At 41.6% G+C, this 24,084-nt stretch overlaps 1 protein-coding gene across 12 annotated transcripts in view; it reads right to left on the bottom strand.

Moving 5' to 3' along the window:
* Nucleotides 1-24,084, bottom strand: part of LOC106608042 (otoferlin) — a 131,279-nt gene that overhangs the window by 98,784 nt on the left and 8,411 nt on the right. For all 12 annotated transcript variants that reach the window (XM_045720966.1, XM_045720965.1, XM_045720970.1 and 9 more), the window contains exons 2-3: nt 21,865-21,923; nt 5,790-5,878 (exon numbers count right to left, since the gene is read on the bottom strand). In XM_045720966.1, the coding sequence (XP_045576922.1) occupies nt 5,790-5,878; nt 21,865-21,923 (148 nt within the window). The remainder of the gene's footprint in view (nt 1-5,789; nt 5,879-21,864; nt 21,924-24,084) is intronic.

Raw genomic sequence — 24,084 nt, 5'->3', positions numbered from 1 at the left:
TTGTTTATTTCACTTTTGTATATTATCTACCTCACCTGCTCTGGCAATGTTAACATATGTTTCCCATGCCAATAAAGCCCCTTGAAATGAATTTAATTTAATTGAGAGAGAGAGAGAGAGAGAGAGAGAGAGAGAGAGAGAGAGAGAGAGAGAGAGAGAGAGGTGGAAAGGGGAACAGGCAGTGACATTAATAGCCATGGCTATTAGATCCTATCAGTAAAAGACCAATCACAACCCATCATTGTGTTTATCACTCCAACTTCTCTCTAGCTCTGTCTCCCCTTCCCTTCCCCACCCATCGTATATTTATCTATCTCTCTCTCTCCACTTGGAACACAGCAGAGTGTTGCTCCTCAAGACCAACTCCTCCATCTCTCTCTCTCTTATTCTCTCTCTTTCTCTCTCTCTGCTTTGCCCCCTCTCTCTCTTCTCTCTTTCTCTCTCTGAGTCTGTTCTCTCACTTTCCCCTCCCTCCTGAGAGATGGATGCAATATGCAGCAGAAACTGAAGCGTAACAATAATAACAACTGCAGCCAAATGAAGTAAACAGCCAGCACAGACATATAATTCAATAGAGGACAAACTTCATGGAGACAGAAACAGAACCTTACTCCAGATTTAATCCTCACTGTAACTAATCATTCCACCTCCAGCACATACAGCCAGACTTCATCTGGAAGTAGCTCAGTCTTCCCATACGGTATGTCCCTTTTGGGCTCATAGCCCAAATACCTAGGATGATTCTCTATGGAGTATAGTTTATCTATTTTTTACAAGAAACTAAAAATGATTCAAACTTTTTTATTTAGGTGATTTTCATGTACCCTCCTCTACTGTTCTCTCTTCTCCAACCCTCTCCTCTATCCTCCCCCATCTTTATCTCTTTTCTACTCTGTCCTTTTGTTATCATAATGGTGATCGATACCTCGATACCTCCTCAGAAAAGTGAACTGTTTGTCAGTCCCTTTCAGCCACTCCTGTGTTCTCATGAATAATAGAATAAAAACAGCCTATCAGGTTCTGGCTCACTTTTTGGCTCTTCAAAAGGTGCCATTCATTATTGATCCTTGCCTGCCAAACAATTTACTTTCATCTACTTCATAATTCAAAGCAGAGTTCCTCTCTTTATTCCTTCTCAAGTCAATTTCATTTTTCTAATCTAGATCAACCCTCAAAGTCTGAAGTGTGCTAGCTTCCATCGGCAATGAATTAAATTAAAGGACAAGTTGTCTTTTTTACAAAAAACAAACAAAGGGCAAAGTTTTCAGTATAGTGATGAAGAACACATGAAATTCTGTCAGTCCGAACTTTATCCGCAAAGGTATATTCCATTTTGTTGCGACTCGATCGATACCTGTCCTTCCATTCTACAGGTAACTGAGAAAATAAAGGAAACACTTGAATAAACAAGCGATACAAAGCATATTGAAAGCATGTGGTGCTTCTACACAGGAAGATCCAGACACAGAATCTATGCCAAGGGGCATTGAAGCTGTTCTGGCAGCTCATGGATGCCCAACGCCCTATTAAGACACTTTATGTTGGGGTTTCCTTCATTTTGGCAGTTACCTGTAGCAGCAGGCTACATGGAAGGGAACAGCTGGATAGGGGAAATGGCTCGAGTCGTGCAAAACCGTTATATAACATTCCGGATAAAGTTCGAAATGACACAATTTCAACATCTTAAGACCTGCATAACTCTACTGAGAGCTTTGCCATTTCTAAAAGGGTGTATTTGGGTGTTTTTGAAGACTTTGTTCGTGTCTTCTCAGGGCCCCCATACTACACAACGAGGATGAGTAAGTGATTTGCTGTTTGGGGTAAGTTTCTCAAAACCATGTGAAATCACAAAAAAAGGTGTCTGAACCCTTCTACTGTATAGCATGCCATTTACATAAAAAATAGAGATTGGGTTATAAAAAATAAAACTTCCTTAAGGCTTGACTACGAGAATATGTTTTGCTCTTAGAAGAAATGACTGTAGAGAAGACCTTGGAATATGAAAACAAACCACAGGCTGTTTAGTATTCTCTCATGGAAATGACTGTACTGTATGCTCTTGAGAAATGGTAAGAAGGAGAAATTAAGCTTTAAACTGATTTAGTTTTGATTGTCATATTACTAAGCAGTTCCCCCTGTTGGCCAAACAGTTAGACATGAATAACACACATGCCCACACCTCTCTCTCTCTCTCTCTCTCTCTCTCTCCCTCTCCCTCTCCCTCCTAGAGCTCCTAGCTCCTCCCCTAGATTGTCTGCCACCCCTGTACCTGTGTGGTTATTGTTATGGTGTGGCTGTGCCACTGTGTAAAGTTTAGAGACAGTAACTGTGTGTTGATGAGTGCTCTATGTGAGGGGAAAGACAATGACCCTCTGCACTTTACCAAGGACAGAGAAGTATTGGGGGATGGAGAAGAGAGGAGAAGGGGGTTATGAAATAATGATGAAAGGGATGACAGAACAGAAAAGGAGAAAGAAGGATAGATGAATAGAGACGTTGCGGAATGAAGAATGAGAGGGAGAATGTGAGAAAAATTAACGAGGACAGATGTTGAAATGTAATAAACTGAAAGGTTTAAGGTTTGCCGATAAGTATAGACTGACATAGAAAAATGAAGGTAGAGAATCAATTGAAACAGAGGATATGAGGGATACAAGGGATGAAGGCATTAATTGCAGTCTGTTGGAGAAATGGAGTGAGGGAGAGAGAGAGAGAGAGAGAGAGAGAGAGAGAGACAGAGAGAGAGAGAGAGAGAGAGAGAGAGAGGGAGAGACAGAGAGAGAGAGAGAGAGAGAGAGAGAGAGAGAGAGGGGGGGGCGAGGGGGACAGCGGAGGCGAAGGCAGAGAGGAGCTCTGTTTGGGAAGAGAAGATACACATGAATTATACACAGTCTTATCTCACTGTGGAAGGCTTTGTGGAGTAAGGACTTTATACAGTCACACTCACATCCTTTAACATAAATGAAATTGGAGGAAAAAATGTAAGCAGCAACAATGTTTTGGGTCATAATAAACTGCAGTGTCTCCCATTGGTGCATCAATAGTATATAAGATTATATTAAAGTTTAGAAATCATACATATGACTGGCCAGGGTGTGTGTGTGTGTGTGTTCGCGTATGTGCGCGCGTGTGTGTCTGTGTGCGAGCGTGTGTGTGTGTGTGCGAGCGTGTGTGTGTGCGAGCGTGTGTGTGTGTGTGTGTGTTCGTGTGTATGTGTGTGTGCAAGCGTGTGTGTGTGTCGTCATCATTGTTATCCCTCAACTCTTTTTATTTTGGTAACATGACCCTTGTCATCCCTCTACTCCTTCTCCCATCCATTCTGCTCTGAACTCGGTGTGACATGGCCTGCCAGCCATAATGACATGGTGACTATTGACAGTCATCAGGCCATGAGGTCATCAACCAGTAGCCATGAAGGGTATTGGTTACTTTTGTAATGAGGCATTCTGTGGACATATGGGGCAGGTGTGAGAAGAATAACATATGCTAGGGGTGACCTTCAATGATTTACCAACCCCCCTTGTTAGGTGTGTGTTGGTGTGTTATCCGCAGCATCTTTTGTATATGAACTGATGCTTTGTGTTTGAAGATGCACCAGCCATTGTAGCTACAGAGCAACACATGGCACAAACACAGCAAGGCTCTTCTCGTAGGCATCAGAACTGTCTAGGAGCTAGGCAACTGCACAGCTGTACTCTCAGATGTTAATGACATGCCAATAGGTATGAAAATAACATATCTGTGCAAATGGGTTGTCCCATGGTCCATATTGATGACACGAAAACTAAGTAAACACATTCAGACTATCTAATACAAAATAATGATTTCCAATCAAATCCTTGAACCAGGACTTGTTTCATTAATGGTTCCCATAGAATTCAATAGGACTGTAGGATTGGCAGAGTTTGACATTCTATACATCGTCTGTAATATAATTCTTGACCTTTCGTCTGAACTTAACTACGCGAGCACAGTGCATTTGGAGTACTCTACCGAACGCGCAAACAAAAAGGATGTATTTGGAAATATATATGGACTTTATTGAAACAAATGAACATTTATTGGGGAACTGGGATTCCTGGGAGTGCATTCCGACGAAGATCATCAAAGGTAAGTGAATATTTATAATATTATTTCTGAGTTTTGTTGACTCCACAAAATGGCGGGTTTGGTTTCGTGTCTGAACGCTGTACTCATTAAGGAGAAGTGTATCTATAATTCTTTGAATAACAGTTTAATATTTTATCAACGTTTATGATGAGTATTTCTGTAAATTGATGTGCTCATTCACCGGAAGTTTTGGGAGGAAAAACATTTCTGAACATTACACGCCAATGTAAAATGGGGTTTTTGGATATAAATATGAACTTTATCGAGCAAAACATACATGTATTGTGTAACATGAAGTCCTATGAGTGCCATCTGATGAAGATCATCAAAGGTTAGTGATTCATTTTAGCTGTATTTCTGTTTTTTGTGACACCTCTCCTTGCTTGGAAAATGGCTGTGTGGTTTTTCTTGTCTCGGCGCTGTCCTAACATAATCTAATGCTATGCTTTCACCGTAAAGCCTTTTTGAAATCGGACAATGTGGTTGGATTAACGAGAAGTTCATCTTTAAAATGGTATAAAATAGTTGTATGTTTGAGAAATTTGAATTATGAGATTTTTGTTGTTTTGAATTTGGCGCCCTGCTATTTCACTGGCTGTTGAATAGTGTGTCCCGCGGGTGGAACTCTAGCATCCCACATTTCCCAGAGGGGTTAACCACTGGTGCTACAACGTTCCCCTGAAATGGGGTCAGCAGATAGCCTAGCGGTTAAGAGTGTTGGGCCCGTAACTGAAATGTTGCTGGTTTGAATCCCTGAGCCACTACACTTTGAATCCCCAAGCAAGGCACTTAACCCTAATTTCTCCTGTAAATCGCTCTGGATAAGAGAGTCTGCTAAACTGTGAATCCTCAATTTAAGGATTTTACTTCATCCTGCTCTGCGGCCTGCGGCCTATCACACGTTTAACTGAGTCAATCTATCACCTCATAGTCAAGAAGCGTTAGGAGCTGATTGTCTATCTGAAGTGCCTTCAGCTACATTATTTACAGCATTATGTAAGTCTGAGGATGGCAGGTGAAAAGTGTTGGAAGGGTGCTGGTATCCTTCCCGCTATGTTGCAACTCCTAGTTAGATCCTGGTTAGTCTGGTGGCCTGTTGGAGTGTGTTATGCATATTATTGCCTCTGACTCGTCGTTGGAGTGTGTATTGAGCATGTTGGGACTTACCTGTTGGTTTAAGTTTTGTTAGTAGTGGTAGGTATGTTACAATACTGTGTTTATACTAACTGACCTGTTGGTTTAAGTTTTGTTAGTAGTGGTAGGTATGTTACAATACTGTGTTTATAGTAACTGACCTGTAGGTTTAAGTTTTGTTAGTAGTGGTAGGTATGTTATAATACTGTGTTTATAGTAACTGACCTGTAGGTTTAAGTTTTGTTAGTAGTGGTAGGTATGTTACAATACTGTGTTAATAGTAACTGACCTGTTGGTTTAAGTTTTGTTAGTAGTGGTAGGTATGTTACAATACTGTGTTAATAGTAACTGACCTGTTGGTTTAAGTTTTGTTAGTAGTGGTAGGTATGTTACAATACTGTGTTAATAGTAACTGACCTGTTGGTTTAAGTTTTGTTAGTAGTGGTAGGTATGTTATAATACTGTGTTTATAGTAACTGACCTGTTGGTTTACGTTTTGTTAGTAGTGGTAGGTATGTTATAATACTGTGTTTATAGTAACTGACCTGTTGGTGAAGATTTTGCTGTAGTTGAACACTTGAAGCTCCAGCATCTCGTTTTCATCCACTCTACTGGCAATCGGCCATCGGAACATCTGAGGGGAGAGAAGGACTAATTAAGGATTCGCAAACACTATGAGACTGTTTAACAGGCTCCACAACCACAACATCTACCGTTTCCAAGTAAATCATTTGACTGACTGGTTTAAAAGGATTTCAGGTCAATCATTAAACACAACAGGCAATTCACAAAAGCCCATCGTCCCTCTCTTACTGGGCCATAGAACATCTAATTACTTGTTTGACTAAGTAAGAGAAAAATATTAAATCCAACAGTAAAGCAACACCACCAGCAACATGAACAATTGAAAATGCCAGAAAACCTGAATTTGATTTCTTCAAGAAAAACCCAAGTCGTACTGCCGAGTCATTTCTAACAGCAGAACAGAAGTTGCAACCCCAGCATGATTATAGTTGTTCCCCTGTACTGTCAGCTACTTTAAATAGCTCTGGAATGGCCTTGTTTTTAAGTGTGGTAGTTGGGACTTACTTAGGATGCACATCATCTTGACAGAAACATGCATTGCTTCATGTTTGCCTGAGAACTGTTAGGTCCCAGTGATCACACCTCTAATTGGCTGTCTTCGATTGACTAGCCAATCAGCAGAACACCCCCGTGTGTTATCACGTCATCCAGGTTCAATTTCATTCATTGGTGTTGAGTAGAAGCTGGAATAGAGTAAGGGTCCATATAGCGAGAGCTAGCCGAGTTCAATCCTGTCAAAGGTACAACAGCAAGACAGAGCTGAGATAAGTAGCTATATTTATCAGTCTTCTCAGTCTTGTCTGTTGTAATGTTGAACTAAGTAAGTGTCTGCCAGTGCTGGTGTGTGAGAGGAGAGGCTGTTTAAAGCTCAAACACCCCTTGCTGATCCTCTCTCCTCCTTGTTGCTGACAGCACATCGGCCTGTTTTTACTCAGAGCAGTGATCCATAGGCCTGTCCCATTACTGAAACCTGGGGTTCCAGCTGCTACTGTATGGTGTGTGTGTGTGTTGCTATTAACCCGCACTCGGTGCTGCCAATTGCCCTAGAGTCAGAGGTGTCAGTCTCACTAACAGACGGAGCGGACAAGCATGGACACACTTATCAAGCGCCTCACACTTATCAAGCAAACCAACAGATAGAAACACTGAACTGATTGAACAGAGTGGTTCATTGGCATCATGTAAATATCCTGCTTCTGGCCATCAACCACCCTCTGTGGTACCCTTATGAAAAAGTACTACTGAATTACTACACAAAACCTATTTGTGCAGTAGTGACTATGCAGTAGTGAATGTGTAGTTTATACACTACTTAAGATACACAAGTAGAGTTTTGTAGTGTTCAGTAGGAAAGCAGTATTGTTTCCAGAAGTAATCAGGTAGAGATTTTTGCTACTATATGATGGTAGTAAATAAGTAGTCAAAAAACTACAGCTTTACCGCACATGTTTTTCAACAGCAATCAGGTAGAGTTTTAACTACTTCTATCACAACAGACTACACCGGCTTTTCACGACCGCAGAAGAAGACAAAACAGGAAGTAGTTGGTTGTTGTTAGCTAGCTACTGTCTTTGACAATCCTGAATGTAATCATCTTGGGGCAGCAGGTAGCCTAGTGGTTAGAGCGTTGGGCCAGTAACCAAAAGGTTACTGGATTGAATCCCCGAGCTGACAATGTAAAAATCTGTCGTTCTGCCCGTTCCCCGGTAGGCCGTCATTGTAAATAAGAATTTGTTCTTAACTGACTTGCCTAGTTAAATAAAGGTTCTGTCTTTCATAGCACTTATGCTGGCACCATCTATGTGTTTACCTTTCCTTTATGTTTTATGAATATTTTCATGTTGTTGTTTAGCTGTTTATCCCCCCCCCAAATAAAGATTGCTAGCCAAAATGGTCTTAGTCATTAGCCGTTGACATAGAGATGAATTGAGTTTAGCCTAGCTGTTTGCTAGCCCCATTGAAATGTAGCTACATATGTAGCCTCTATTTTTGTCATGCTATCTAATAAGTATGTGTGTTTGTATGCAAATATACAGTATGTTCAAATTGATATACTTACCCATTCTACTTACCTCTTTTGACCAGTTGCCAAAGAGACCCACGACATAAGAAGTCTGGAGGCCATTGTTGATAAGATTAACATTGTTTACCAAATGTTTTTCTGTGTTGTCTTATGTGACCTCTGTTAGCAGATGATTGATTATGGCTTATAATTGGTGCTTGTTTTTATTTTCTAAAAGATTACGTGGTGGAGAAATGTGGCAGCAACAAAAAAGAGGATCTGAAGGTAGTTAAGTCAAAGCCCAAACAAGACCTCAAAGAGATTGACAAAAAAGTGTAAATACAGTGCCTTCGCAAAGTATTCAGAACCCTTGACTTTTTCCACATTTTGTTAGGTTACAGCCTAATCTTAAAATTGACTAAATATTTTTTTCCCTCATCAATCTACACACAATACCTCATAATGTCAAAGCAATAACAGATTTTTTGAAATGTTTGCAAATTTATAAAAAAAAAAAAAAATGAAATATTACATTTACATAAGCATTCAGACCCTTTACTCAGAACTTTGTTGAAGCACCTTTAGCAGCGATTACAGCCTCGAGTCTTCTTGGGTATGACGCTACAAGCTTGAGACACCTGTTTCTCTCATTCTTCTCTGCAGATCCTCTCAATCTCTGTCAGGTTGGATGGGAAGCGTGGCTGCACAGTTATTTTCAGGTCTCTCCAGAGATGTTCGATTGGGTTCAAGTTCGAGCTCTGGCTGGGCCACTCAAGGACATTCAGAGACTTGTCCCGAAGCCACTCCTGCGTTGTCTTGGCTGTGTGCTTAGGGTCGTTGTCCTGTTGGAAGGTGAACCTTCGCCTTAGTCTGAGGTCCTGAGAGCTCTGGAGGAGGTTTTCATCAAGGCTCTCTCTGTTCTTTGCTCCGTTCATCTTTACCTCAATCTTGACTAGTCTCCCAGTCTCTGCCACTGAAAAACATTCCCACAGCATGATGCTCCCACCACCACATTTCACCATAGGGATGGTGCCAGGTTTCCTCCAGACGTGACGCTTGGCATTCAGGCCAAACAGTTCAATCTTGGATTCATCAGACCAGAGAATCTTGTTTGAGAATCTCTCATAGTCTGAGAGTCTTAAGGTGCCTTTTGGCAAACTCCAAGCGGGCAGTCATGTGCCTCTTACTGAGGAGTGGCTTCCGTCTGGCATCTCTACCATAAAGGCCTGATTGGTGGACTGCTGCAGAGATGGTTGTCCTTCTGGAAGGCTGTCCCATCTCCACAGATGAACTCCAGAGCTCTGTCAGAGTGACCATCGGGTTCGTGGTCACCTCCCTGACCAAGGCCCTTCTCCCCCGATTGCTCAGTTTGGCCGGGAAGCCAGCTCTAGGAAGAGTCTTGGTGGTTCCAAACTTCTTCCATTTAAGAATGATGGAGGCCACCGTGTTCTAGGGGACCTTCATTACTGCAGAAATGTTTTGGTATCCTTCCCCAGATCTGTGCCTCGACACAATCCTGTCTCTGAGCTCTACGGACAATTTCTTTGACTTCATATCTTGGTTTTTGCTCTGACATGCACTGTCAACTGTGGGACCTTATATAGACAGCTGTGTGCCTTTCCAAATCATGTCCAATTAATTGAATTTACCACAGGTAGACTCCAATGAAGTTGTAGAAACACCTCAAGGATGATCAATGGAAACAGGATGCACCTGAGCTCAATTTCGAGTCTCATAGCAAAGGGTCTGAAAACTTATGTAAATAAGGTATTTTGTTTTTTTATTTGTAATACATTTGCAAAAATTGTCATTATGGGGTATTGTGTGTAGATTGCTGAGGAATTGTTTTTATTTAATCCATTTTAGAATAATGTTGTAACAACAAAATCGAGGGCTCTGAATACTTTCCGAAGTATTTAATTACATTTTTTTTTTAATTGCAATAAAGTTTGTATAAGCTTATTATTTCTTGTTTGATGATATAATAAATACAGTTACAATCTTGAGGAAATACCATGTACACTAGTCTAGTAGTGATACAGAAGGGAAACAAGAATAGGCAAACATTAGTAAATGTCAATAGTGATTGAGTAGGCATACAGCAGTAATGTGTAAGCATTACGTGGTAATTCGATAGTGAACATGTAGGAATTGTGTAGGTATGTCTAGGTTTTAAGTAGTAGATACCCAAAAGCAGTTGCACAGTCGTCATTAAGGGAGAATTCCCTAGTGATTTGAGTAGGAGATATGTAGTGTTCATCAGTAGTGAAACGTCCCAATTTACAGTATCACTCATTACTACTTCAATTACTACACATATCACTACTTGTTAACGGAACATTTCAATAGCAATCAAGTCGTAAAACCAGTAGGTTTAGTAGATCTTCTGTAGTAGTGATGAGTAGTAATTCAGTAGTACTTTTTCACGAGGGTAGTCACTGTCCAAGACTACACCAGAAATAATATAGCTACATTAGTTCGTTCTAAATCTGTTCCGCTCTGCTAGGAAAGCCTGGAGAGAGAAGAGAAGCCACAGCTTGGTCTTAATGTGACACAGCTAAGTAGTCACACACCACTGTGATGATGAAACTTAGATAGCTTACAGTAGAACACTGAAGCATCACACCACAGTATGGAGTTAATGTAACGCATGGAATGATATGGAACATTACAGAGGAAACGCATTTGACACACAAATGTGTCCAAGTTCGGTTTTAGCTGTGGTGGCATGAATTCAAATTGAGTTTACCTCTGAGGAAACACACTGTGAAGAATCCTCTACCAATAAGAATCTATTGAACACACAAAAAACCCATCCGGAGGCAGGGTGGGGGTGAACTGTCAGACAGACACTACTTGTACACATACTGTAGGAAATACACACTCAGAGAGACAGTCACGCCTATAAAACCCACATGTGTGATTAACTATTCATGTTGACAATAATTGCACCAGGTTCGAGTTTAAGATCTCAACCTCATAATTTATAATTCAGCATCGCCATTACGATCCCCATTACCACGTCCCGGGACGGCCATTTTAACAGTCACATGACCCCAATAAATCAACACTAACTTCCTGATTAAAACTAAATGGAAGTCTGTTTATAAACACATCGCTAAGGAATCACCATCATCTAATGGAGTAGTTAGTTTGGATGATGGCTTGATGTAGATATATTGGGGCAGGTTAGTATCACTCACCCACGGCCCAGAATACCGCGGGAGAGAATGTTTCATCATACTTCATGTTCGTGCGTATCATGACCTTTAGTGAGTTACAGTATGACTCATGCATGATGATATTTAGGTAATTGAGTCCAATAACCAAATATAGCACTTGGTATAAAGACAGTGAGTCTGACTGAAACACATTATGATTTGGGGCAAGTGGTCAACAGTGGGAAGGAAGTCCACTGGCCTCTGTTGAGTTAAGCACCTGACTGCTTAACCATAGAGCTAAGCACCATAGAGTCATAGAGCCATACCATAGAGCCATAGAGCCGTAGTGACGGTAAAGAAAACCAGATTGTTCTTTAGGGTGAAGGAACGAGCCAGTCTGAGCCATCTTTGCTGTTGTCTTGGAAATGAGTTCTCTTTTCACACTCAATGTACGTGTATCTACACAAATGTGAATTGGCAGAGACTAGATTCGTGTGTGCAAATTAAATACAATAACTGAAGTACAAAAAACAACATTGGATGAGCGTTGCTTGGTTCCTGGTTTGCTTCTCAAACTTTCCTAGATGGTTCCACAACCCAATGTGCTAACTGTCCTTCCCCTTTCCCAAAGCAGATGAACTCATAACCAGAAGTTTTCTGGTTCAAATCCCATGTGGTGCTCACTGTTGTACACAGTACCAATGGAATGAACCTGACTGGCACCAGACACCTACAGTACACGTACAGTACAGCATATAGATAGCTATAGAAATATACCATGCACCACCTTTTGGACAGAGGCCTCCGCAAATGACTATTCAACAGTCTTATGGTCTCAAAGCATCCTCAAGCCTACTTCTCTCTCTCCCTTCTCTCTCTCCCTTCTCTCCCTCCCTTCTCTCCCTCCCTCCCTTCTCTCTCTCCCTTCTCTCCCTCCCTTCTCTCTCTCCCTCCCTTCTCTCCCTCCCTTCTCTCTCTCCCTTCTCTCTCTCCCTTCTCTCCCTCCCTTCTCTCCCTCCCTTCTCTCCCTCCCTTTTCTCTCTCCCTTCGCTCTCTCCCTTCTCTCCCTCCCTTCTCTCCCTCCCTTCTCTCTCTCCCTTCTCTCTCTCCCTTCTCTCTCTCCCTTCTCTCCCTCCCTTCTCTCTCTCTATTCTCTCTCTCCCTTCTGTCTTTCCCTTCTCGCCCTCTCTGTTCTTACATAGTCTTTTACAGAGAGGCAGCATTCCTTAAATGGAGGAATGATGCGCTCGTTAAAAATGACATATGCTCTGACCGCATTAAGAAGGGCTAAGAGCTCAATTAAAGACAAGATATTGACTCCCATGGTCCTTCGCAGTAAAACCATGGCGACTAGCTTGGTGAGCAGGGTCATCCCGCAGTCCTCCTAGCCATATCCCATGATTCCTCCTGACTGTTGCCATGGACACAGAGGATGAACACATCTAAGATGAGATAAAATACAGTGCATTCGGAAAGTATTCAGACCCTTTGACTTTTTCCGCATTTTGTTAAGTTATAGCTTCATTCTAAAATGGATTCAATATTTTTTTTCCCTCATCAATCTACACACAATTCCCCATAATGACAAAGCAAAAAATGATTTTCAGAAATTTTTGCTAATTTATTACAAATAAAACACTGAAATATCACATTTACATAAGTATTCATACCCTTTACTCAGTACTTTGTTGAAGCAACTTTGGTAGCGATTACAGCCTCGAGTCTTCTTGGGTATGACGCTACAAGCTTGGCACATCTGTATTTGCGGAGTTTCTTCCATTCTTCTCTGCAGATCCTCTCAAGCTCTGTCAGGTTGGATGGGGAGCGTGGCTGCACAGCTATTTTCAGGTCTCACCAGAGATGTTCGATCGGGTTCAAGTCCGGGCTCTGGCTGGGCCACTCAAGGACATTCAGAGACTTCACCCGAAGCCACTCCTGCGTTGTCTTGACTGTGTGCTTAGGGTCATTGCCCAGTTGGAAGGTGAACCTTCGCCCCAGTCTGAGGTCCTGAGTGCTCTGGAGCAGGGTTTCATCAAGGATCTCTCTGTTCTTTGCTCCGTTCATCTTTCCCTCAATCCTGACTAGTCTCCCAGTCCCTGCCGCTAAAAAAAACATCCCCACAGCATGCTGCTGCCATCACCATGCTTCACCATAGGGATGGTGCCAGGTTTCCTCCAGACGTGACGCTTGGCATCCAGGCCAGAGAATCTTGTTTCTCATAGTCTGAGAGTCTTCAGGTGTCTTTTGGCAAACTCCAAGCAAGCTGTCATGTGCCTTTTTTTCTCCGTTTCGAGTCTCATAGCAAAGGGTTTGAATACTTATGTATATATGTTTTTTCTGTTTTTTGCTTTTTTTAAATGTGCACACATTTCTAAAAACCTTTTTTCACTTTGTCATTATGGGGTACTGTGTGTAGATTGTTATTTAATACGTTTTTCGACGAAATGTGGGAAAAGTCAAGGGGTCTGAATACTTTCCGAATGCACTGTATGTAGCTACAGCATGGATGCATTCTCTGTTCCACTCACAGAGGAGAGCATCTCTGAAGTTTCCCTGGCTACCCAGACTCCTTGCTTAGCTTTTTCTCTGCAATGAGTCTGGATCTGAGTACCTCCCAGACCCTTCACCGAATGCAAACACATTCGGGGCTATCTGATTGGTCCAGAAACCAATGGGTTGGGCCAGAGCCAGAACACACGTGGGTAAAGTGGCGGTTTGAAAATTCGTCATTGGCTTTGATACACGGATTGGTTAGAGACGATCCAATCGCAGAAGACATTGTTTTTGAACAACCTCCTTTGTGCCCCTCGTCACCACAAACGACTTCAACGATGGCAGTCTCAGACTAAAGTATGTAGCGAACGACAGAGCAACAGAATAGTTTTGTGCTAATAATAATGTCCTTTTGTAGTTTCAATATAAAATCCCACATAAAATAAATGATTTCATCATTCTATAATGTGTTGAATCAAAACAGATCATGATCTATCCATCATCCCTTTGATAACACCTCACTCCAGTTGGAGGGAAGCTATATGTCATTTTCATGGGAAGTGATGTAATATTTAGTACTGTATTTCCTGGACAGGGTAGTGGAAGGGTGAGGTGGTCTACTCTGGGTTTACCATCCTGTATATAGCAGTATTCCACTAAGCAAGTAGGCCTACAACCTGAGCTCAACTCTGAGACAGTTCAATTACTGAAGATCGTTTCGACCTCACATCAACACAGAGATTATGACATAGTCTTACATAATTCACTAGAGTTCCTTCAACAATTTGTTTTACCTATGAAGGGAGAGGCCAGGTCTGGCTCTACAGAAGAATGTACTGTACAGAGACTGTGGATAATGCTATGCACACTGATAGTGAACAGACTTAAAATATATATATTCGCTTTACATATTTCAGACAGTACAGCCTTTGTGTGTGTGTGTGTGTGTGTGTGTGTGTGTGTGTGTGTGTGTGTGTGTGTGTGTGTGCGTCCGTGTCCGTGTGTGTGTGTGTGTGTGTGTGTGTGTGTGTGTGTGTGTGTGTGTGTGTGTGTGTGTGTGTGTGTGTGTGTGTGTGTGTGTGTGTGTGTGCATGCGTGTTGAGTGACATACTTCAACTCATTAGAGGGTAATGATTTTTTCTGCACCAAATGAATCCTGATTAAAATAACATGACCATACAAAGAAAAAACTATTGTTGACATGAAACCTCTTCAGTATTAATGAGATTAACACAACATACGATCAATGATGATCATTGTGGTCTTTACGGCAAAGTAACGTCCGTTAATGACACCTCTATGAACACATTTCTATTTATCTGATTAACAATGTGCATAATTCAACTATTCTTCCCACGCCAGTACAATGAAGCACATCCACCATCACACAAGGTTTTACACTTTGAATCAAGTTTAAAACAAGTGCAGTATAATACAGTAACTGTATTGAAACAGTCAATTTTTCTCTGGCTGCTGCAAGGGCACTTTATACAGCTAATCTAAAGTGATTTGATTGTGAATTCAGGAATAGACTACCGTCTTGATTAAACTCCAACTGTTTTCATTGTGTAAGGCACTGAGGCCATCTGGTGTGGAGTTAACTGCAGAGGGGAAATGGGTCAAGTTGTCCAAGCAGGTTTCGCAGAATCGCCCATGGTCTATAAACCAGATACTGCAGCACTATGCAATCAAACTGCAAAAGTTTCTTATCTTTACACCAAAAACCTTTGGCTGATGTCCAATTTGACATGTCAGCATGACCTGAAACTGCTCCACTGTACTATCCCAAAAGCTTCTGGAGAGTCAGAATTGTGAGCAAAGAAAAGCTGTTTTGAGAGTACTATTTTAAAAGCTTGAGACTTGAGATACAGAAACTCAAGGCTGATAAATCATAGTCAAGACTGAACTGTCTAGCCCTGAAACGAGCCTGTCCATCCACTCCAACACCCTTTCAATCACAGCCCAGGACCACTTTACCATGTTCTAATAAACCTATGGGGACCATCTTTTTCAATATCGCCAGATATCGATCTATCAACCTCACCACCATACCCTATCAAAGTCTGTCAATTTCACCTGCCAATCTGTACACAGACATCTATTCAGAATCCATACACGGAGCACAGGGACATTCCACTTACAGTACACACATGGCTATACCAATTATAGGCTCTTGCCATTGAAGACCAATACAAGAAATCTACCTGAGATCTATAACTGAGGCACTTATACTGTATTACATTACCTCAGCTGGGAGCAGTAGAATACAATATCCTGACATGTACCAAGGTCCTGAAAGTTCTCTGTTTCATTGAAACAGTTTTAGACATGATGAGACAATTATCTTGTAGCTATTTATGGTCATGATCTGTTCTTCTCGCTCTGGTGGAAAGAGAACGTTTTGTGAAGGGGGGGAGGCTGTTGCTGCAGTCTTAATGGCGGTGCCTTGTCAGTCCTGCGTAGTGTTCTCTGTGTGAGATGAGCATTATTATGCAGATGCATGCAGGAGAAACGAGGACGAAACATTCCCCTCGGAAATGAGTGTGTGTGTGTGTGCACACGTGAGTGATAAAACTTTAAGAACAAGACAGCAATGAATAAACCACAGAAGTGAGGAATGCAATGTGGGATTTCATGGTTACAAATACCCATGAAACCACTGCCTTCAGTAACACACTGTGGAAAGAAATAACTGTCTAGAGTAAGTGAATATCTTGTATCCAGCATCATCTAGGAATAAATACTTTCTACCTTTATTCAGTATGCTGGGAGATTAGATACTACTTCTGTAGGGCAACCCTCCAACCCTAAAGAACAGTGTGCAACCAGACAGGATAAAAAAAAAGTGAAAAAACTTTAGTATTTATGTAGTCTACAGATGCCTGTAGTCCACATCTCACATTCTCAAAGCCCAACGACACACCAGAGTACTTCCTGGAGCTCCACATGATCAGTTAGCTGTTTCGGTTAGTCTGACAGGGATATGGTTCTCTCCATGAACTGGATGTCATGGCGCTGGGTTAACGAGAACACTCGCTATATTTAACCCCATCATAACAAACAGTCGCATGAGCGCCCTCGTTTCCTGCAACTCAACCATAGGCCGGGGTAATCAGGGAAGTGTTGAGGGCAATCAGGGAATTGATGCGGGCACTTTCAGGAAGTGACTTCACAGTGGCCAGCTACAAGCTTTCAGTGAGTGGTAACCTACATACTGGTGGACAGGCACTATATATTATGAAATAGCTCTATGTCTTTCAGTATGCAAGCAACTACACACTGCTCTTGATAGTATCACTGGTCTTCAGTAAGCTTACGTATCGGCCTCACGGCCTTCGTCAGAGCTTTTGTGAATTTTTTTAATTAGCACCCTTAAGTAGACCTAACCCCACCCACATCTGTTCCTCCAACCCATTTCCATGTGTGGAACGGATGTGGGTGGGGTTAGGTCTACATAAGGCTGCTAATTAAAAAAATGGACAAAAGCTCTGACGAAGGCCATGAGGCCGATACGTCAGCTTACTAAAGTCCAGTGATATTATCAAGAGCAGTGTGCGGTTTCCTTTTTCCTTCATCTTGTTCAACTGTTACCATTCACCTGCAAAAAGATTGCTTAGAAGTGCGAGTGCCTTTTGAATTTAGTATGCAAGCGACTGAAAAAGTTATGACATTAATGACATGTTGCTTTGGGTGCCTCATGAAAACATCTATCTGTATACCCTAAGTATGATCCCAATCAAGAAGGCTAGAAGGCGTGAATAGGTTACACTGCAGAACATTTAGAAAACAATACTTTAAAAAAACTTCCCAACACTCAGAATGCTGTTAACTAGTGGCCCAAATACACAGCAGTATTCTAGCTGGAGGAGATGGCGTCATGGGGGTAGAGTAGTTCTCAGGCTAATACACTATAGAACAGGGAGAGGCTCCAATGTACTGCAGCTACAAGCTAACCCTCCCATGTTGAATCATGAATACAGAATCAGCATCCAGTCTATCAAAGCCATGTTCCAGGCCATGCATAAAGAAACAGACCTCCTATCTTTATGCTAATGAGGCAGTGTTCTACTAGAGAGGCTGGCCTGGGATATACAGTGAGTTTTATTATGAAGATGAGGAGGGTTATTAGGATGTAGAAAATTCAACTGCTATCACATTCAAAGCTTTTTGGGTTAACTTTTGATATAAATCATGCACACTCACACTGTTGAAGCTATCCTGTAGACACTAGACTGCCCGGGGTCAGGTTGGACAATCCATTGATGATGAGTTGACATAATAACCTCTTTATCGTTTTGTGGTTTGGATGCACAAAGCCCAGGCAGCGAACATTGGATAACCCTCTGTCCGATCACATCACTTACTGTAACTCTACCAACTCACCAATGTAAATTAGGCAATAATAATACCATAGGAGAATGAGTGGTGTGTGTGTGTGTGTGTGTGTGTGTGTGTGTGTGTGTGTGTGTGTGTGTGTGTGTGTGTGTGTGTGTGTGTGTGTGTGTGTGTGTGTGTGTGTGTGTGTGTGTGTGTGTGTGTGTGTGTGTGTGTGGTCTTTGTGCAGGCATGGGTACATTAAGTCTCATCTGGCTGTTGTTCCTGATTAGACCCAAAACAATAGCGCTGGTTATCAGCAAAGGAAAAAGCACTCAGTGTCTGAGCCGAGCGATCAAAGGAAAATGTTTCTGCTCTTAAACAACAAGCAGAAAAACTCAAGCTCTCCTCTGTATGAGAGAGAAACTCTTAATGTATGCCCCCTGGCATAACCTATATTTTGTCTGGTACTCTCTCTCTCTCTCTCTCTCTCTCTCTCTCTCTCTCTCTCTCTCTCTCTCTCTCTCTCTCCCGTATCTCTCTCTCTCTCTCTCTCTCTCTCTTTCTCTTGCTCTCTCTGTATTTCTCTCTCTCACTCTATCTCTCTCTGCATCTCTCTCTCACTCTCTCAATTCAATTCAAGGGGCTTTATTGACATGGGAAACATATGTTAACATTGCCAAAGCAAGTGAGGTAGATAATATACAAAAGTGAAATAAACAATAAAAATGAATAGTAAACATTACACTCAGAAGTTCCAAAAGAATAAAGACAATACACATGTCATATTATGTATATATACAGTGTTGTAACGACGTACAAATGGTTAAAGTACAAAAGGGAAAATAAATATGGGTTATATTTACAATGGTGTTTGTTCTTCACTGGTTCACCTTTTCTTGTGGTAACAGGTCACAAATCTTGCTGCTGTGATGGCACACTCTGGTATTTCACCCAGTAGATAAGGAAGTTTATCAAAATCGGGTTAGATTTTCGAATTCTTTGTGGATCTGTGTAATCTGAGGGAAATATGTGTCTCTAATATGGTCATACATTTGGCAGGAGGTTAGGAAGTGCAGCTCAGTTTCACATAGCCTGTCTTCTCTTGAAAGCCAGGTCTGCCTACGGCGGCCTTACTCAACAGCAAGGCTATACTCACTGAGTCTGGAGATAGTCAAAGCTTTCCTTAAGTTTGTGTCAATCACAGTGGTCAGATATTCTGCCACTGTGTACTCTCTGTTTAGGGCCAAATAGCATTCTAGTTTGCTCTGTTTTTTAGTTAATTCTTTCCAATGTGTCAAGTAATTATCTTTTTTGTTTTCTCATGATTTGGTTGAGTCTAATTGTGTTTCTGTCCTGGGGCTCTGTGGGGTGTGTTTGTGAACAGAGCCCCAGAACCAGCTTGCTTAGAGGACTCTTCTTCAGGTTCATCTCTCTGTAGGTGATGGCTTTGTTACGGAATGTTTGGGAATCACTTCCTTTTAGGCGGTTGTAAAACTTAACGTCTCCTTTCTGGATTTTGATAATTAGTGGGTATCAGTCTAATTCTGCTCTGCATTCATTATTTGTTGTTCTACAACGTACACAGAGGATATTTTTTGCAGAATTCTGCATGCAGTCTCAATTTGGTGATTGTCCCATTTAGTGAATTATTGGTTGGTGAGCGGCCCCCAGATCTCACAACCATGAAGGGAAATGGATTCTATAACTGATTCAAGTATTTTTTGCCAGATCCTAATTGGTATGTCCAATTTGATGTTCCTTTTGATGGCATAAAATGCCCTTCTTGCCTTGTCTCGCAGATCGTTCACAGCTTTGTGGAAGTTACCTGTGGCGCTGATGTTTAGGCCAAGGTATTTATAGTTTTTTTGTGTGCTCTAGGACAGCAGTGTCTAGATGGAATTTGTATTTGTGGTCCTGGCGACTAGACCTTTTTTGGAACCATTATATTGGTCTTACTGAGATTTACTGTCAGGGCCCAGGTTTGGCTGAATCTGTGCAGAAGATCTAGGTGCTGCTGTAGGCCCTCCTTGGTTGGTGACAGAAGCACCAGATCATCAGCAAACAGTAGACATTTGACTTCAGATTCTAGTAGGGTGAGGCCGGGTGCTGCAGACTGTTCTAGTGCTCTTGCCAATTCGTTGATATATATGTTGAAGAGGGTGCGGCTTAAGCTGCATCCCTGTCTCACCCCACGGCCCTGTGGGAAGAAATGTGTGTGTTTTTGGACTATTTTAACTGCACACTTGTTGTTTGTGTACATGGATTTTATAATGTCGTGTTTTCCCCCAACACCACTTTACATCAATTTGTATAGCAGACCCTCATGCCAAATTGAGTCGAAGGCTTTTTGAAATCAACAAAGCATGAGAAGACTTTGCATTTGTTTTGGTTTGTTTGTTTGTCAATTAGGGTGTGCAGGGTGAACATGTGGTCTGTCGTACGATAATTTGGTAAAAAGCCAATTTGACATTTGCTCAGTACATTGTTTTCACTGAGGAAATGTACAAGTCTGCTGTTAATGATAATGCAAAGGATTTTCCCAAGGTTGCAGTTGACGCATATGTCTCTCTCTCTGTATCTCCCTCCATATTTAATTTTCTCTCTCTCTTTTCTTCTTCTCTGTCTTTGCTCTCTCTTTCAGTATTCCACTGTCTACCCCTCATCCCTCCCTCCCTCCCTCCCTCCCAGAGTGAGTCTTCAGGTTTAAAAGCATTACAGAGCTGATTTCCCAACCTGACAAGAGGAATCGCACTGGGAAAACTTTCCAGAATCCAACAGCTACAGAGCCAAACGGAGCCAGTCAATCATCAGCCTCCACCTGGGCCCTGAGGCATTATAGGTCTCTCTAGACATCCGCGGTGCCTCACGCATGTTTTTGGGTCTGGTTTTCAAGACTATTACAGGTCTACAATTTATCAGAATCATATTCAGAGTAGAGCAGGGCTCTTATGCTTGCTAATGTCATTTGTTTATTTTTAGATGGCCAATGTAAAGGTAAATCACAAAGTAATCATATTCATGGTGTCTCTCAGGTACAAACAAACTAATTCTCGCTCTTCCTCTCTCTCTCTCTCTGCCTAGTTAAGTCTCTACACCCCAGTAGCCTGCAGTATGTCTGGTCTGGTCACACTGTACAGCATGGCTGCCATCCTCTAGCTCTCACTGCCATCTCAACCCCACAAATACCACCACAGAATACTAGTTGCAAGTGGCCCATTAGAGTGGACTAGATAGGAAATGGCCCATTTACAATGGATATCAAATGAGATTCCTTCTTGTCTTAAGAACAGAGGTACTGTAAAGAAATAACGCAAAACACTAGGTAAGATGAAAATAGTACAGAATTTCCTGTTAGCAGAGCTTGGTCAAATCCCTGATGTGATAACCAACACTGGAGCCTGTTAATAAGGAGTATGGGTGAACACACTAGCTGCATACCCTCAACGCGATCAAAACAGAGGAGATGATTGTGGACTACAGGAAAAGGAGGACCATTGACGCATTGACTCTGTACCGGTACCCCCTGTATATAGCCCCGCTATTGTTATTTACTGCTGCTCTTAAATTATTTGTTATTCTTATCTCTTACTTTTTTAGGGATTTTCTTAAAACTGAATTGTTGTTTAAAGGCTTGGAAGTAAGCATTTCACTGTATGGTCTACACCTGTTGTATTTGGCGCATGTGACAAATAACGTTTGATTTGATTTGACCATGTCCATATCAAGCAAAGTAATATCCAACACAAATCATGCTATTTGTGTCATGTTGGGGAAACTCTCACATCAGGACACGGGGATGTAAGGACTATAAGGGGCGGCAAGATCAAATCCCCGAGCTGACAAGGTAAAAATCTGTCGTTCTGCCCCTGATCAAGGCAGTTAACCCACTGTTCCTAGGCCGTCATTGTAAATAAGAATTTGTTCTTAACTGACTTGCCTAGTGCTCTTTGTAGCCTACTGCATCCATCTCCCCCATATCTACTAACTCTGCTAAATTAAAATATAAACTCAAAAGAAAAAGGGCTTGATGGTTATTTGGAATCTAATAGAAGAGTTACAAACCTCATCAAATCTGGCCTCATCCTCACAGTTCTCCAGAACACGTGTGTAGAACGACAGACCTGAGGGGTGAAAGGACAGAGGTCAGGGGTTAGGCAGGCTCAAAGGGTTTTAAATATTCAAATGATAAAAATACAAAAAGTTATTCAATGAAGTGTAGGGTCACAAAGGGTCAATGAGTCTTGTATATGTCTTGAAGAACAAGTCGGAAAACAAATATCCATCCATCTGACATTTCAGGACATCTCTATCCTCTTATTTGGTGCCAAACTCGGTCTGCAAAAGTTTGTTCATTTATCATGCTAGCGTTCTCAAGCAAATTCCTACTACTAGACATTTTCCATAGTTATTACAAAAAATATCAAACGCGATAAATCCTTTGTAACATTGTTTATTTAGACGTTTTAAGTTCTATTGCATCATCGACATGTAGTCTACTGCTCTAAACAACCCAACATGTTGGGATATTCACGCAACCCAGCTGAAAATGCTGGGTTAAAAACAACCCAATTTGGGTTATTTGGTAACCCAGCGCTGGGTAAATATTGGACAGAACACATGCTGGGTTACCAAATAACCCAAATTGGGTTGTTTTTAACCCAGCATTTTCAGCTGAGTTGCGTGAATATCCCAACATGTTGGGTTGTTTGGATTACCCAAATATGGATTAATTTAACCATCAGTTGTTGTTTTTTAACCATCAGTTGGGTTGGCCCGGCCAGCAGCTGGGTATTTTTGTATGTAATCCATAGGTTATTTTCAGGATACGTGGCCTAAATTAAACATTCCTATTAATAAATCTAAGTTTGTACACTGCAAATTAAAATGTGCCTTGAATATTTTTGCACATTACATATTCCAATATAAAATTCATAACATTATTATTTACATATCCCAAAATTGGGATAGGCAAAGGCTCTTGAGGAACTGATACACTTGTGTAAGCCTCATTAAACAGTAACTTTTTAACATAATATTCACTTTGGGGGTGGGTTAAAGTAGTTGTACCTGATCCCAACACTTTCTCACTAAAGCATACTTACCAGAAGTCCACTGGCATGCTCTGATAATAAAATGATGTGCAATACGGTTCTGGACAGTTAGCTCACAGTGGTAAGGCTCCAAGTTACTGACACCTATTGCCACTTGCGGTGGACACATTTATTGCAGTATTGTGTTGGGAAGAACATTGCAATCATCACCTTGAAAATGAAGATTAGAGGTTCAATTCAATCGAACCTGCATTGCAGAATTTACGCTGTAGCTCTTTTTCCAGTGGTCAAATGAACTCACAGATTGTTCTTAGGTGGTGTATAAAAACCTACAACTACTACCAAGGCAACCTCTCTCACAGGGATCTGGCCTCCCGAGTGGCGCAGCAATCTAAAGCACTGCATCGCAGACCCGGGTTCGATCCCAGGCTGTGTCACAACCGGCCGTGTCCGGTAGTCCCATAGGGTAGTGCACAATTGGCCCAGTGTCGTCTGGGTAAGTGGAGGGTTTGGCTCATTGCACTCTAGCGACTCCTCAGTTGAACGGTGGAACCTCCGACACATTGGTGCAGCTGGCTTCCGGGTTAAGCGGTTAAGAAGCAGGGTTTGGCAGGTAATGTTTCAGAGGACGCATGACTTAACCTTCTCCTCCACCGAGCCCGTTGGGGATTTGCAGCGATGAGACAAGATGGAAAAAGGAGGTAAAAAAAAGATCTACCCTGTGTGGGATTAGAACTCCAGTACGGCACTCAGTAATGTGTTGTATTGGATTTGCCCCAAAAATACAAAAAAGTGAATTGCTTTGCTGCATTTTTTGCAGTTTTACTTTAGTGCCTTGTTGCAAACAGGATGCATGATTTGTAATATTTTTATTATGTCAATTAGGTTAGTAATGTGGAGTAACTACAATGTTGTTGATCCATCCTCAGTTTTCTCCTAGTACAGCCAATACACTCTGTAACTTTTTTAAAGTCACCATTGGCCTCATGGTGAAATCCCTGAGCGGTTTCCTTCCTCTCTGGCAAATGAGTTAGGAAGGACGCCTGTATCTTTGTAATGACTGGGTGAATCAGTATCGATTGACCATCCAAAGGGTAATTAATAATTTCATCATGCTCAAAGGGATATTACATTTCTGCTTCTTTTTTTTTACCCATCTACCAATAGGTGCACTTCTTTGTGAGGCGTTGGAAAATTGAAATTCACTGCTCGACTGAGGGACCTTACAGAT

This window comes from Salmo salar, chromosome ssa06, assembly GCF_905237065.1.
Source record: "Salmo salar chromosome ssa06, Ssal_v3.1, whole genome shotgun sequence".
Classification (NCBI taxonomy): Eukaryota; Metazoa; Chordata; class Actinopteri; order Salmoniformes; family Salmonidae; genus Salmo; species Salmo salar.
Note: the sequence above shows the minus strand (reverse complement) of the source record. Positions and strands in the feature narration are given on the sequence as shown.